The sequence below is a fragment of the Aspergillus lentulus genome (assembly GCF_001445615.1).
Source record: "Aspergillus lentulus DNA, contig: Alt05, strain: IFM 54703, whole genome shotgun sequence".
NCBI classification, from domain to species: Eukaryota; Fungi; Ascomycota; class Eurotiomycetes; order Eurotiales; family Aspergillaceae; genus Aspergillus; species Aspergillus lentulus.
The window spans coordinates 298,864-315,832 of NW_028322121.1; the positions used below are offsets into that span (position 1 = coordinate 298,864).

General features: G+C 37.8%; 3 protein-coding genes across 3 annotated transcripts; 2 read left to right on the forward strand and 1 right to left on the reverse strand.

The window, feature by feature from the left end:
- Positions 1–342: 342 nt before the first annotated feature.
- ALT_2806 (uncharacterized protein) lies at positions 343–1,882 on the reverse strand (the record flags this gene model as incomplete). The annotated part of the gene is made up of 4 exons (XM_033559195.2): positions 343–506; positions 560–933; positions 1,042–1,463; positions 1,529–1,882. 4 exons carry the CDS (start codon positions 1,880–1,882, stop codon positions 343–345), a joined length of 1,314 nt encoding a protein of 437 aa, XP_033415086.2.
- A 1,031-nt stretch (positions 1,883–2,913) lies between these two features.
- On the forward strand, positions 2,914–3,525 carry ALT_2807 (GFA family protein; the record flags this gene model as incomplete). The annotated part of the gene is made up of 1 exon (XM_033559194.2): positions 2,914–3,525. The coding sequence occupies one exon, from the start codon at positions 2,914–2,916 to the stop codon at positions 3,523–3,525; it is 612 nt and encodes a 203-aa protein (XP_033415085.2).
- Positions 3,526–4,955: 1,430 nt separating this feature from the next.
- ALT_2808 (nucleic acid/nucleotide deaminase domain-containing protein) lies at positions 4,956–7,730 on the forward strand (the record flags this gene model as incomplete). Its single annotated transcript, XM_089599434.1, has 4 exons — positions 4,956–5,352; positions 5,404–6,478; positions 6,609–6,763; positions 6,820–7,730. The coding sequence occupies 4 exons, from the start codon at positions 4,956–4,958 to the stop codon at positions 7,728–7,730; spliced, it is 2,538 nt and encodes an 845-aa protein (XP_089456177.1).
- Positions 7,731–16,969: the final 9,239 nt, after the last annotated feature.

The window sequence follows — 16,969 nt, forward strand, 5'->3', positions numbered from 1 at the left end:
TTCTAAGCTGATGTGGACTTATGTCAAGCATACTTGTTCATTATCATTGCTAGCTTTTATAGTAATGTCCACAGGTTTATTTTTAGGACATTGCAGGCAGTTGTTGTTATTCAACAAACTACAACAAAGGCGAAATAGCGACAGTGGTTTAGAGTATCTTTGCGCGAGCTGGAGAACCTCTGCTGACCATGAGCATACATTGAGCAGACCACGGGCTGTCTGTGGCTCAGCAGATGACCGAACCTAAGAACCTTGACCCACCCCATATTTCCGACTGAAGGTGCTTTCTCCGTGCTGACAAAGACATAGCATACTTGTTAAGGGGGCAACAAACTATATGCACTATTTCGTCGCCTCTGTTTGCTGTTGCACGTCCTGAATCAGTTCAGCAGTGTCCGCCGGGCGATGATAATGGACTTGTGAAGCCGGAGACAGTGCAGTATGGCTTGTACGCATAACAGCGTAGTCTTTTGGGACATGGCCCTCTAGTCCTCTCTGTAAACCGACTAAGATTTGCGTTAGTGTGCCTTGTACCCTAGAATATACAATAAAAACTTACATATCAGGATATACGCCCACTCCACGCCAAGGGGAATCCAAGTCGCTAATGCCAGGAATTGGCCAAAGGTCCATTCTAATGCTGGGTCATTGTGTCCAACATTCTCTATGATGAGGCTTCTCATAGACAGCAGCAGCCCAATCGATGCCCACATAAGCACAAAGCACGCAATGGAGGTAAATGCTCTCACTGAGTCTCCATATAGGCGTAGCGAATTTGCAACCAGACGCCAGGTTTTCGTTCGTTCTGCCTGGTTTTCTGACTCGCTTCGGCAAACACGAAACAAAACAGCAGCAGCAGCCAACAACACACCTAGGCTGACAGGAACAGCAAGAAGGACATAGAACACGGGCGAGCCATACTTGCGGAACATTCTATCCACAGTCGATGGATTACAAGCTGCGCCTAGGGAGCTCTTTATTGTTGATCCAACAATAGTGCGGGATATGGCCAGTCGGATTTGAACGAGGACTAGCACATACAAGCTGATGTGAACGATGCCCACTAGCCACCGGCGGCGGCCACGATTTTTGATCAGGAGGCCAAGTATGAGGACGGGAAAAAGTGAGAAACACGAGACGATGGTGGCGAGCTGGGTGTCATATGCACTAACAGCCGAGCCGCTCCTCCAGGCCTGAAGAGCCCTCTCAGCGTTGACTCTAGCCTGTGATGTTATACGTAGAGAGACTATCAGCATGGTCAAGCTCAGTACTGCAGCACTGCTCCAAAAGTTTGCGATGCTGCCACGGAAAGCGTCAAGGGCTCGGGCTGCTGCAGAGATATAGCCCACTGTTTGCTTTGAAACAGATCTTTCCTGGCACAGACGGCTTTTCAGGTGGTGCGAGCCCATTGCGGCCAGAAACAGTGATACTAAAGCTGCTTCAATAATATAGGCAATCATAACCTTAGACAGTATATCATGCTTAGCAAGAATACGTTAAGCGCCCTGCGGGGAAACAGCAGACTCACCCCATTCCCTACAAGATCCGCATTGCCCTGGAACCCAACAGCGCCGCAGTATGCATCGTGGCAAGGCCCTTGCGCAGCTTCATACACGCTATTAAACATTTCCTCAGCACCGATTCCACTTGTGTAGTTCGCCGCGATAGCCTGCCATAGTTCTACAATCTGCGGCACTGTCGGTTCAGGGGAGATGTGTGGAGGAAACGCAGAGCGGAAATACTGCACAGTAATCCCAAGTGGCGCATTAAGGAGACCGTTTCTCGAAATGCCAGCGAAGAATTGGCCGAATAGATCGCAATCGCGAGTTAAGTTGTATTCGCCCCATGCTGGCGGCGTCCATGAGAGATTACTTGCTCCCATCACGCTACCCTGTTTGTTTCGCCTACTTGACTCTCTGGAGTGCGTCTCCGTTTGAAGCTTGATGAGTAATAGGGCTCGGACAGACGGAGACGCCGCCTTTAAAACATGCTCACTGTACTTTGTGGTTCCTTAAACTGGGTCTGGCCGTCTAGGATCCATGGCGGTTCGGGAGTTTTTAAAGACCTTGAAGGAAAGTGAGATTTTAGTGCGAGTCCGTGCGAGGTGCTACTGTATTTGTATTGGGCGCAGCACTAAGAGCATGAGGCTAATGACAACGTAGCCTTCGACTTCCTCTACGACAAAAGGCCTACCAAAGTTTAACTGTCTAAAAACCTGTGATACATGACAATAAAGCAATCCAACCACACTCTACGTGACCAGCATCTTTAGAAGTTTTTATAGTCTAGTATGCTTAGGATATTTCAGTATAGTCTATTGGTGCTATTTTTATACTAAATACGATAAAGATTATTATTATAGATGCTTGTATCTCCAGTCTTATTACTTAGTTATTTCTTAAGAAATATTATTCTTTTATAGATAAAGCATAGTTCTATAAGAAGCCTAAATACTCTATTATAAATAATCTTATATAATATTAAGTAGATCTGAGGTAGTCTTAGGAGTCTCTATAAATAGCTTGTATATACTTAAGACTTAGGGCCTGTATATAAGTATTGTTCATCAGGTAGATATTGGATACCACATTAGCTAGCTAGACAATGATTAATGAAGCTCAGATGAGATTTTTGGTTTAGGACTGATTCCTCACCTTTTATACTAATTACAATCTGATCTTCCTACTGTGCAAGCCCTAGCTTGATGGCATGGTCATGTAGAGATACAGCGTTCTAGTCTATCCTCAATAGCCAACTCGTGTTGATCAATATCCCTCCGCAGTCTATTTAATCTGCGGCCGATTACCCCACCAAATACGAGACCCCGCAGCTGCATAGCTGAGCCAGATATATATATAACCCTAAATCCATCTCTGCAGATCCGTCATTCTCTTTCTACAACCAACCAACAACATGGCCAGCAATACACCGGAAAATTCCCCATTTCCCATGAAAGGCGGCTGCGCCTGCGGCCTCATCCGCTACCGCCTCGAAACCCAGCCCCTCATCGTCCACTGCTGCCACTGCACCTCCTGCCAACGCGAGACCGGCACCGCGTTTGCCCTAAACGCAGTCATCGAAGCTACAAGGGTCACGCTCCTTCCCTCATCCACACCAACCGTCCCTGCTTCTGCGGAAAGCCCCGCGAAACCAGCCGGCCCGACAATCACCCATGAAAACCCAGATCATATAATTGAGCCAGAAATGGTCCTCACGCCCTCTGAATCAGGCAAGGGACAGAATATTGCGCGCTGTCCTAAGTGCCGCGTAGCGATCTGGTCGAATTATGCCGGGGCGGGGCCGATTTGTCGGTTTGTGAGGGTGGGGACGCTGGATGAGGCGTGGAGGGTTGGGCCGGATGTGCATATCTACACGAGGAGTAAGAGGGAATTTGTGAGGTTAGATGATGGAGTACCGCAGTTTAGGGAGTATTATCCCCGGGAGGAGGTGTGGAGGAAGGAGAGTTTGGAGAGGTGGGCGGCGATTTGGCCGGAGGTTGAGAGGTATAGGGCGGGGTTGGCTTGATATTTTACGTATGCAAGGCGTTGTTTTATGCTATACTTAGCTATCTTGCAGGGTTTATAGTATTATGGATCGAAATGGATAGGCATGGATAAGTTAAAGTATACTCTATAATAATATCCAAAACGCGGCCAATACCAGCAGATGTCTCTGATCATGCTAAGATATGCTTCGTTAATTGACCAAGAACTATGCAGTCTGACACAGAGGATCGCTACTTACAGTCACATAAACAGATGCTTTCAACACGATACGCGAATATCTGGGACGAAGTGGCCCAGCCTTTGTATGTTGACTGAGACACCTTTCTTTGATACTATGTATTCTTCGAACAAAGACATTCGAGCTTCGAATCCGACTGGCCAACCTGCCGGAGACAGCCCTTATTATTCATAATCAAGTATCAATAGCTTATCTCCCTGCTTATTGATTTATTTACACTGCCGCAATCCTGTCCCCGTCAAGTAAACAAAGAACACATCCAAGGTATAACGGCCTCGTCTTCGTCCTCATTGCAAACCTAAATCAACAACTCAAGCTACACCTGCAGTTTTGAATTTACGGATCAACACTATGAAATTCTCTCTGCTAATAGGAGCAACCCTTCTCCTCCCCCTCTCCGTCCTGGCACATCCAAGTCTAAATCCCAACCCACCCACCGTCCCCCGGAAATGCATCCCCCTCCTCGGTGACATTGGCGAAAGCGAAGCATGGTTCATTGCGAACCTACAGTGTAACTATGCTGTAATTCCAACGCCCGTCACTACCTTATGTTGATACTGACGTGACTTGGCTTAGTGTCGAAAAAATGGACGCAATGGGGGTGGATGTGATAGGGCTGCATAGTAAGTTTACCTTTACCTTACTCCTCAAGTATAGGTGTGTTTTGCTGATGGACTGCAGTGAATGTCTCTGCTCTTAGCTGGTGTTGAGAGTGTCGATTGAGTTGTAAGTTGTGAGGTCATATTTGATGTTAATGTCAATATTGATTCAGGATATACTTTGAAACACATACTAATAACATGCACAAAGAGATGGTTACACAGCCACTTATTCTCAAGATCAGCTATTGTCTAAACAGGTATTAATAGTTATTCTAGTTTCAATAGCATTAGTATATCTTTGTAAATACTCAGAGAATGTAAATGTCTATTGTAAACTACGTTTCTTCCTGTTGAGTCTACTAACTGATACTTTGTTTCCTCTTACAGCTGATTGGGTCAGGCTGCAGCGTGATTACTCGCCAGGTCTTATTATATTAGGCATTTATGACTGCTATCACGGGTGCGCTGTACACATATAGAAAGGGATTAGTCTTAGTACCCCGCCGTCTGTCTAAGCGCCTAAGGAATGTATGTCCGAATGAGATAATTGTCACAACCCTGTTACGTTCACAGTTTACCATCTCTCATATTCTTGTGAGTTGTATAGTCATGGATTCCTCGAGCATCAGAGTCTCAAATGAGTTCGTCCATGTTGTTTGGGCATCCCATATCCTCTCATTGCTGAACCCTTACACCAGTACCGCAGGTGGGAAGGAAGTCGACGACGAGGACGGAGAGGACTTTGACGACGACGTAGACCAGGATTTTACAAGTGCAGACGCTCAGCCCCTAAGCACTAACAGCGACATACTCCGCCAAAAGTTTCTTGATTGCATCTGTGAACTTCTTTCCCACACCAAAGGCGGCAAGTTCGTCACAGCTGCGGCACTCAGGGAGAAGGAAAATGGAGTCGAGGTCGACATCGCTCGAAATAACGGCTTAGATGCAGACGACGACGAAGAATATCTGGACTCTCTGAAGCAGTTCCTCGCCATGCAAGCTCGCGGTAAGCCCTAATCCGTCGTGGACAAGGCATGTTCTAATGAAACGGCTCCAGAGCTTCCACATCCCGCGCTCGCTGAGTATTCACACACCTTCTTGAAAACCACGATTACATACAGCAGGACAAGGGTGGACGCCCAGGGTGAGGCCGTGGCTCAGCTCCTTAGAGGGACGCTGTTCCGTCCTCTACAGAGGTCGATCGCACGAGAGTATACAGTAGACACCTGTTTACTCGGTTGCTGTTCCGCTCCACTCCAGCCGGTCTTTACCCATGCTGAGAGTCTTGTCGTACAATTATTGAATTTTGATCACTGGAGCTCAGGGCAGGATCCAAGTGAACAAAGGCAGAAGATGGTGGAACTAGCAGCTGCCACTGTCCGCTCACCACAGGTCACCCAAGGGGCGCTTGAAAGAATGCTCCCTTCTGTGGATTCTCATAAAGTCATTCGAGCGTGGCGTGTTCTAGCAAGGCCAGTGACGAATCTCAGGACTCTTTCACAAATAGCGCGGCTACTTCCCAACTTCCGAAATATTACCTTTATTCCCATCTCACGTCCCGCCCCTGTCAAACTCCAGAGCGGCCAAGTTCCAACAATCCAGGAAGCGTGGAAGTCTCTCGGTCTATCTCGTGGGCGTGGACCAAACAGGGGCTTTCCTCCTGCTCTGACTGGAAAAAGTAACAAATTTAGGGGCAGCTGTTGCTCCGAGCTCGTTACCCACTGTGAAATACAGCTCTTGACGCGATACGAGGCAGAGCCGTCGCTGGTGCCGACGCTGCCTTATTTCGGGTGTAGTAAGAAGACTTGTTTCCTCTGCGAATCGTTCCTAGAACTGTCGCCGCTGAACATCCGCACGCGTGGTCGACACGGACAGTGTCATCCTCTATGGGCCATACAACCGTGCGATTCTGAAGATGCAAGACAACGACTAAAGCACTTGTGTAAAATCGTCAAACAGAAAATTAAGGCAAGACGTAACCCACGTCATTACCCTCCGCCAATTGCTATCCAGCAGTCGTCGGCCGTATCTGAGTTAAAGTCCGCCGATATACTTGAGCTCGTGCGCCAAAGCAAGAACCTAGAGGTAGTTGCTCAACAAGCTCGGGAACTGCGTGAAAAGAGGCAAATTCTGTAAGCTTGGTTTAGCCGATGCGCATCACATTGGTGCTTCTCTGACCCATTATACAGCCTAGATCCTAGATCCGTCGGCCCATCGAGTATATGGTATCGTGATTTAAGGACACTTTGCGTCATGTGCCAGTGGCCTTGTGCACGGAGGTGTACCCAATGCCTCTCCAGCTGGTACTGTTCCAAGAGATGTCAGAGCGTCGACTGGCCATCCCACAAGCTCCTATGCTCCCGATATCGCAATTTCCTGGCCAGCCGCCCATCAGAGGACCACTGGCTCGGCATCTGGTTTCCCAGAGACACAGCCCGGCCAAAGCTCATATGGGCCCCTATCTATTCTCCAGAATGGGGCTTCCACTTTCCCTCTTTCGACCCCTACCTCGGCCCGAAACATGGGCTTCTTTCCACCATCCCATTCGTCGAAAACAAAAGAAGAAACCTGGAGCTCGACCACCCTCTTACAATATACTATCGCGATTATGATACAGTGATTAACAAGTCCGTTCACGCCGCCGTGGAAGCTTGTCCTGGCATGAGTACGTCTTACAATATGCTCGGCGAGTACGTGGTGATGAGCGGCCAGTACGGATTAAAAGCGGGCACCGCCGACCACGCATTCAAGGATATGACTCTTGCCGACTTCCGCCATGCGCTCGACTGGTTCAGCACATATTTCGATGACACAGTCCGGGAGATCCCGAGCGGTGGCTCCTCCGTGCTCGCTGTTAAAGTGAGCAGTCCCCTCGAGCAGAACAGCTCCGGTCGAAACCTTTTCACTTCCGTAGCTATTGATCGAGATTTCCCAAGCACGAGCAACGTCTCTCCCCTATCACAGGCTCTCGGCCTTCCCATACGAGTGTGTCAATTGGATCATCGGGTCGATCTAACGGACGAGCCGTCCGAGGAAGAAACGAGCTGGACGAATCCATATACCCAGATCCTGATGACGGAGATCGATCCGGAATCTGACAACTGGGGTAACACTCGACGGCACGTTGATATCCATGGGAGCGTCTTGCTCCGTCGATTGGATGAGGAGGACCTGGATCTGGCCACGGCAGAACACATGTGTTTCTACTGCCTTGAGGTGCTGAAACCTCTTTTTGACAAAGCACTCTCTGGCGAGGTCTCTCGCCAGGACGTTCTAGATGAGATTACACTGGAGAAGGCTACCGAGTGGAAACCGATCGATGCGTATACCCGGGTTACTGGAGAGCAACAAAGACAACAACGTGGATTTGTTAGGAGAATGTAGTCCTCAGTCTGGGAGTGAGTGGGGTATGCGCGGGACTGCTGGAAGACTTGTTTCTCCAGACGCTGCGGCAGCAGGTCGACCGCAAATCCAACGTTCGCAAGAATCCCGAATAGTTCTTCGATAATTTGGACCGCTATCCAAAGCCATGAACGAGTAACCTTCATCAAAATCCTTTATCACAACTTACCCTCCATCGAGGTGGATCTCGATACATGGCCCCCTTCAGCGCGCGAAAGCCAACTCTAGTAAGTTTTCCGCCAAGCAGAGATGTGTTTGCTGATAGATTACAGTGAGTGTCTCTGTTCTTGAGCAGCGTCTGCTCTTAAGCTGGGATGAGTGCATTGGTAATGAGTGAGTTGAGCATTTTAGCGTTCCATGGAGATCTTGTTTAACCTTAGAGATGTTTGATTTAAATATGTTACAAAGAGATGGCTCCCAGCCACTGATTCTCAAGACCAACTATTGCCTAAACTAGTATCAATCATTATTCTAGTTTTATCAGCATTAGCATATCTATGTTAAAATCCAGACAAAGAATTGTGAATGTTGATTGTACCATGTGCTCTTCCTGTTTGAGTCTATCAATTGATTCTCTATTTTCCTCTTACTGGGGATGGTGTCGGACCATACCGGCCGGCGGTGATCTGGTCATTTGATCTTGATCACTTAGTAGCAATTACATGTAGATAGTTTCTACTACACTCATATATATAATAAATATTATAAATTAATTACTTCTAATCTTGCTATATTCTTTAGGTTATAAGCCTAGAGCCTCTTAGAGAGCTCTAGGGAATTATTCCTAAGTTCTTTCCTTAAGCTAATATCTATATTTTAGCTAGATATTCTGCTAAAATATTAGCCTAGTGGATATTCTGCCTAAAAGAGAAACCATCCTTTCTGTACCCTTATTGCGTGCATAGTATTTATTATATTTAAGAAGCCTTACAGGTGCAGTGGCTGCCTGGTAGTTACCTTTAGATATATCTAATACCTTATTCTCTTGTTCAAAATCTATTATAGATATATCTAATACCTTAGTTATTTATTTAATACCCTGTAAGGGATATATCTAACACCTTATTTACTTACTTAAGAGGCTTTTATAAAGAGATAGAGATCTTAATAAAGATGCCTTAAGTAGACCTTTATAAGCTACTATTACTTATAGGTATAGAAGTATATTAGAACTAGAGTAAAGCTATTAAAATATACCTATAAAGCTAGGGTATATAGTAAGTTATTAGTAGAGCTTATATAAAGCCTAAAAGCATAGATTATCCCTATACTAGATTATTAAGTAATGCTGAAGTATTAAAACTTAATAAAGTAATTAGTAATTAGGAAGAAATAGATAATAAAGTATATAGTATAATATACTTAATACTCTCCTACTTAATTAGACATGAAGTTATCAACCTAGAGTCTTCTAAAGATATCTAGGACTATCTAAATAAGAAGTATAATATTACTACTAATATCTAGTCCTTTAAGGGCTTATAGATAGCTATAAATACCTATTTTAATAGCTATAAAGATATCTAAGACTATATATTAAAGCTATCCCTTATACTTAGTAAATTTAAATATAGTTTAAAAGAGGGAGATAAGCTTAGTAAATTAATAAAGATTTAGTTCTTTCTTTATAATCTTAGAGAGATATAGGAGATATTCCTTATATCTTATTTTAATAGTTATTATAATAAGAAGACCACTATATTTAAGGGCATTGTTTAAATACTTATCTAGGAAGAGATATATATAAAGTTTAATATATCTTTTACTAATATTATAAAAGTATAAAAAGGGAAGAAGCTAGCCCAGAAGGGTAATAGTAATTCTAAGGATAAATTATCTTAGTTAAATTAATCTAATTCTAATATAAATAATTAGAAAGATTCCAATAGTAAGGTTCTATAGGAAGTTAGGAAGACCTAGAAGTATTACTATTATAGTAAAATAGGCTATAAAAAGCCTAACTACTAGGAACTAAATCTAGATAAGAAGCCTGATAATAAGAAGACCTTATCTAATTAATTAAATTATTTAAATTAAGCTAATTATCATGCTTATATAATAGGTAATAATAATAAAATACTAAATAGCTAATAAGTAACTACTATAATACTTAAAGAAATAATACTTTCTCTCTATACTATTAATAATAATAATAATAAACTCCTTACCCCTTCTAATTCTAATTTTAATATACCTAATAATAACAGCATCCTTACCTTATAAATAAATAATTAAGATATTAAAGATATATAGATAGTAACCACTATAGTTAATCTAGCTCTTTATAATTACTTTTATATTAATTACTAGATTATTAACTTAGGAGCTACTAAATACTTTATTATAATATCTATAAACTTTATAAATAGTATAAGGAAGCTATTTAGATAGGGAATTAAAATAGTAATAGAGTAAATTATATATTCTGATTCTATTAGGGATATTATTTTATACCTTATATATCTGGGTGGATACACTAGATATATTATTATTATTAATATTCTTTATATCCTTAAGATGGTAGTTAACTGTTACGACACTGACACAGCCGCGCTAGCGCAAGGCGGGTGTGACAGGCAGAAACCCAAGGATCAATGATCACCAGTCAATCCCAGAGTGATCAGGGCGTGATCTAGAGGAATACTTAATCTAGATAGGTTTCTGCAGAAAAACAGTTTAGTAGTTACTTACTGAAGTATTATGCTTACAGAAGCAAACATGTGATATAGTATATAAATAGTATATAAAGACTATGATATTAGGGTATATGATATACTACTTCTATATTAAGAATATACTATTAGGTATACTAACTAAGGAACTCTGGATATATAAGGATACTTATTTATACTATATCTAGTACTCTTAGTTTAGTTCCTTGTATTTAATATAAATTATTTACTTAAGTATAAAGATTACTAGTCTGATTTATTAGTTACTCTTTACTATTAAGTATACATACTTAATAGGCCTTGCTTCTATCTCTACTGTTATTATTCTTATATTACCTTTGGATTGTCCTTAATCCTATTTAGATTATTATATTATCATGTTACTTAGGCTACCTGGTTGGTAGGCCTCAGGTAAGTAATAGATATAGTCTAGGGACTATATTACCCTATTCCTAAAGTAGTTAACTAGCAGAGAACAGCAGAGACAGATCCCAGGGTGTGATAAATTAAATGCTATATAGTATAAATTGCTTTAGGAAGTTTAATTAACTCTTAATATTAAATATTATAGTAGGAAATACTCTAACCCCTACTAGCTCTAATATTAGTTGGGTGACTCCATAATAGACTGCTCAACCTTAGATTATGGCTGAGGGCCTGATAAGTATAGTTAAATAGCTCTAGGAGCATATCTAATAATTAGAAGGTTGACTTATAGTTAAATCTATTAAAGTCTAACTGCTGGAACTATTTAATGGGATATGCTCTAAGTTATATGTATTCCTGATGCAGATGGATATATATATATAAATAAATTATAAAAAACTTGTTAATGAACCTGATAAGGTCTTGTTTGTGACTATATATCTCACCAGACCTGTGTTTAATTAGTTTAAACCCTTTATGAGGGATTACTAGATGCATAATCTTAATAATTAGGATAATAAGACTAAGGTAATGTTCACTAGTTATACTGAGTTTAAGAAATAGCTTGAGGGGACTTTTAGTGATATTAATAAGGAATAAAATACTAAGTGCTAGCTATGGTGACTTAAGTAGATAGGCTCTGTGAATAACTATACCTTAAAGTTCTAATAAATTATATCCTACCTAGATTGGGATGAGGATGTGTACATTATATGATTTAAAGAAGGATTAAAGCTAGATATTTAAGAGAAATTAATCTAGATGGACTGACCCAAGACATTAAGTAAGATAATTAAGTAAGTAGTTAAGATTAATAATAAACTGTATAACTTTACCATGCATAAGAAAGAATGAGGCTGGGGAAGCTTTAATAATAAGTATACTATAAACTATTAATTAAATAATAGGAGGCCAGCTTAACCAAGGAGCTAGGGATATTTGGATCCCTATGGGCTATAACTAATAGAGTTAGATATAACTTAATAGATAGTACTTTCTAAGGAGGAAAGAGAATAGTAATAATATAATAAGTTATATTTCTAGTGCAGGAAACCAGGATATATATTAAAAGACTATAAATAAGGACCTAGGAAGGGCTAGTAGTATAAGAATAAATAGCTTAGGGTAATAGCAGAACTCTGTACTACTAGAGGAGCTTATAATATAACTAGTACCATAACTCCAGGAAAGAAGAGTAATAAGTGGCTAAGAAAATTATTTAAAGAATATACCACCCTTAATGATGATAAGATTAAGGAAGAGCTTTAGAAGGAAGACTCTATAGAATATAAAAGTATAAAAAATAATTAGTTAAATGAGAACCCTAGTGTGCTTATAGTAACTAATTAGGATTTATAAACTAGTGAAGATAGTTATACTGAATAGCAGGATGCTATTAATAACTAGATAGTACTTGAAAATATAAATTAGGGTATTGGTCCTGATGAAGAAAAGACTAACTAAGAAGAGCTAGATTAAGAGGATTTTCCTGTAATAGATTAGGCTATAATTAACTAACCTATTAATCTACTTAATAAAGAGTATGGAACTTAGTAGGTAAGCCTTAATCCTAATAAGAAGCAGCCCTATGAGATTTCTAAGACACCCTATAAATCCCTATGAAATAATAATGAAGTGGATTAATATGCTGTATAGCTATAATAGCCTGATAGAAAGTAGTTAGCTAAACTAGAAGTGCACTAATTAAATAAATAAATCCTTGAGAAAGTGAAATAAGGGGTGAAAGGATGTGTGTATTAGAACCTAGAATACTGGACCTAAGCTGAGTTATAGGACCTATATATAACTAGATGTAATAAATACCTACCCTATTACTAAGAATGCAGGTAATAGTTAAATAGATACTTCTATGAGCTTAGAAGAGTATTAGAGAAAAGACCACCAGGACTATATTATAGGAGGTGTGATTATAACTAGTGTTTATATTAACACTTTTAAGGACACCTAAAGTATAATAAGGTGCTATAGATTACCTACTATAGTAATAATTACAGCATCCACCATGATAATAAGTATGTAGCAGGATATTGGCCTTAGGTGCTAATGATTGTGAAAGAGAATAATATATATCTATGCTAGAAGCTTGAATGCTCCTGCAGAGGATATAGGTGATATCTGGAATATAATAGAATGTATTAGACTATATGCTTTGAAATGTAATGTATAACCTATTATAAAGGAAAGATTAAGGGAGGGTATTTTCCTGTGCTATTAAAAAGAATTAAGGTACTGAAATAGGAAACTAAGAACCTCTACCTTGCAGTAATAAAGAATGCTAGGCATCTAAAAGTAGATATATATATCTTAAATTAATTAGCTGGAGTGATAATTGATTTAGGAGTAATAAATAACTTTATACACCTAGAATTTATGAAAAGGCTAGGACTGCTAGGGAAAGAGAAAGTAGTGCCTAAACTAATTATAGATCTGAATAGAGAGAACTTGGGAACTCTTATAATTATAACTAAGTTAGGACCAGTTCTAATAGTTATATTAGGACATGTTAAATAACTAAACTTTAATATTATACTAATGGAATGGTATAACATGGTGTTAGGGATTCCTTAGCTCAGGAGTTATAACCTAGTAATTAACTAGAGTATAAATTAAATCTAGTTTAAATATAAATACCTATAGCAGGACTGAGTTTAAGGGGAAACTAGGACCTTATAGCACATTCTGTTAAAAGGAATCAATAATAATGCTAAGCAGCTAAAGGGTGAGCTAAGAAAAATAATAACTAGCCAAAAGATAACAGCAGTGTTAGTAGCAATGAAGCCATCACAGAGGATCATAATAATAGAGCTACTAGGATGGGCACCAGAGCAAGATAATAATTATACTAATATCATGATGCTAGGAAGTGATGAAGAAGATATCTAGGACTTAGAACCTAGAATAGATAATCTAAGGAAGAATAATCCTAGGAATAGTATTCCTAGGAATACTTTTGTCCCAGAACCCTACTTATTCTCAGCAATAATGAATTAGGACCAGGGTAATCCTAAGGGGATTAGTCCTAGGAATACTAAATCCAGGAATAGCTAATTAGGGAATGAATTAAAACTAGAACCATTTCTACCCCAGGAATATTTAAGATTTAGAGAATTATTTAAATAACCTAAATAGTATATCCTACTGGAATACAGCAAACATAACCATAAAATTCCTCTTAAGGAAGGAATGACACTGACATACAAGAAGATATATTAGATATTAGAAAAAGAGCTTCAAGCACTCAAGGAATATATTAATAAATAACTCCAGCTAGGAAAGATATAACTATTAAACTCACCAGCAGGGCACAGAGTACTATTTATACAGAAAAAGGATAGAAGTCTATAACTATATATAGACTATAGACTATTAAATATAATTATAATTAAGGATTGCTATCCACTTCCATTAATCTATGAAATCTAAGATTAAATTTAAGGAGCTAAATGGTTTATGAAGTTGGATATTACTAATATATATAACTATATTTGCATTACAAAAGGCAAAGAATAGAAAATAGTATTTAGGATGAAATTCAGCCACTATAAATATTTAGTTATGCTATTTAGACTTACTAATGCACTAGCATCCTTTAAAAGATTTATTAAAGAGGTGCTGCATAAGTACCTATATCTCTTTATAATAGTCTATTTAGACAACATCTTGATCTTCTTAATAATACTAGAGGAATATATTAAGTATATCTCTAAGGTGTTATAAGAACTCCAGGAGGCAAAAATTAAGCTAAAGTTAAAAAAGTATAAATTCCATATCCAAGGGACTAAGTTCTTAGGATATTAGATATCTACTAAAGGAATCTACATGGACTAAAATAAGGTAAATATAATTCTTAAATAGCTACAGCTAGAAAATATTAAATATATTTAATAGTTTATTAGACTTGTTAATTACTATTAATAATTTATTAGAGGCTATACTAAAATTATATATTTACTCTTCACATTACTCAAAAAGGAAAAAGAGTTTAGATAGGATGAAGGATGTAATAAAGCCTTTAAAGAAATTAAGTAATAAATTACTAGTACACTAATTCTAGTATAATATAACCCAGATAAGGAAATAATAATAGAAACTAATATATTAGACTATGTAATTAGAATAAGAATAACTTAACTAGGAGATGATGGAAGACTATAACTAGTTATATTTTACTTAAGAAAGTTAATTCAGGCAGAACTTAACTATAATATCTATAATAAAGAACTACTAGCTATAGTAGTAGCTTTTAAAGTCTAGAGAGTCTACCTAGAAGGAGTGAAATATACTATTATTATAAAAATAGATTATAAGAACCTCATGTTCTTCATAACCATAAAAGAATTAATAAGAAGACAAGCTAGATGGGCTAAGATACTCTTATAATTTAACTTTAAGATTATCTACTGCAGGGGAATAGAGAATGGATAAGCTGATATACTTAGCTAATAGTTAGATTATAAACTTTAAGGGAAAACTATTGAGCTAGCAATCTTAAAATAATAAAAAGATGGGTTATTAATATATAACTACTATACTCTTATAATAACTATTAAGCTGTAAGAGGACCTACTTATTCAGAAAATTATTAAAGTAATAAAAAAAGATAAAATTATTTAAGAAATACTTAAGAATTCAGCAGAAAATGAATACATAACTACTAATAAATAAGGATTGGTATACCTATAAGGACTCATCTATATACCTAAGTATATAAGAAGTAAGATTATTACCAGGCACCATAATGACCTGATATATAGTTATATAGGAACTAAAAAAATAGCTAAAGCTATTTCAAGGAATTATTACTTTCTAAATATAAGAAGGAAGGTATAAGGATATATTCACTAATATAAGACTTATATCTAAGATAAGCCTGCTAGGCACTAGCTATATGGCAAGATGCAATCACTAGAGACACTAAAAAAACTATAGGAATAGATTACTATTAACTTTATTAGACTACTACTAGAGTTAAAAGGGTATAATTACCTAATGATGGTTACTGACAGGCTTATAAAGTTTATTTATTTAATTCTAATAATAATAATAATGATAGTATTATAGTTAGCAAGCCTACTTATAGGGTATGTGATTATTAATCATAGAATGCTGTGATATATTATATTAGATAGAGATAAATTATTCACATTAAAATTTTAGTAATTATTAATGGACTTAATGGGAATTAAGTAAAGGCTTATAACTATATATTATCTATAAGCTAACAGATAAATAGAATAAGCAAATTAAATAATTAAATAATACTTATGCCACTATGTGAATTACTAGTAAGATAATTAGGTAGTTTACTTACTAATAGTATAGTTTGTATATAATAATGCCATTCACTTAATAATAGGGGAAATACCTTTCTTTACTAACTATAGATACAACCCCATATTAATTGGTGAACCACGGAATAAAGTACCTATAGTAGAAGAAGCTATAGATTTAGTAGATACTATTAATTATTTAAGGACTTAACTTTTAAGGGATATTAAATTTATAAACCTTAAAATAGTAATTTACTATAATAAAAAGCACGGGAGTGCTCTAGAACTAAAAAGGGGGGAGAAAGTTTACCTACTCTATTAAAATATTAAAATAAAATAACTAAGTCAGAAACTAGACCACTAGAAAATTAGACTATTTACTATTAAAGAAAAATTAGGACTAGTTAACTATAAACTATAACTACTAAAAAGTATATTAAAAATTCATCCAGTATTTTATATCTCATTATTAGAACCAGTACTGAAGAATGTAAAAATTACTAAAAATATAGAAATTAATAATAATACTGAATAAGAATATAAAATTAAGGAAATCCTAAATCACAAGTAAGTTAGCAGAAAACTATACTACCTTGTGAAATAGAAAGGCTATAATACCTCAGAAAATATATAGGAACCTATTAAGAACCTGATAGGCTGCTACTAACTCATTTAATAGTACTATTTAAAGGGAAATCAAAGTTCTCCTAGAAGGAGGGGGGCATCTAATTAATCTCTATTATTATCTAATTAAAATTAGGATTCTCAGAAGTCGCAGCCAGCTGTTTAATTTTAGCTGTAGGATTAGGCTGCTTAGAAGACTTCTTTTCAT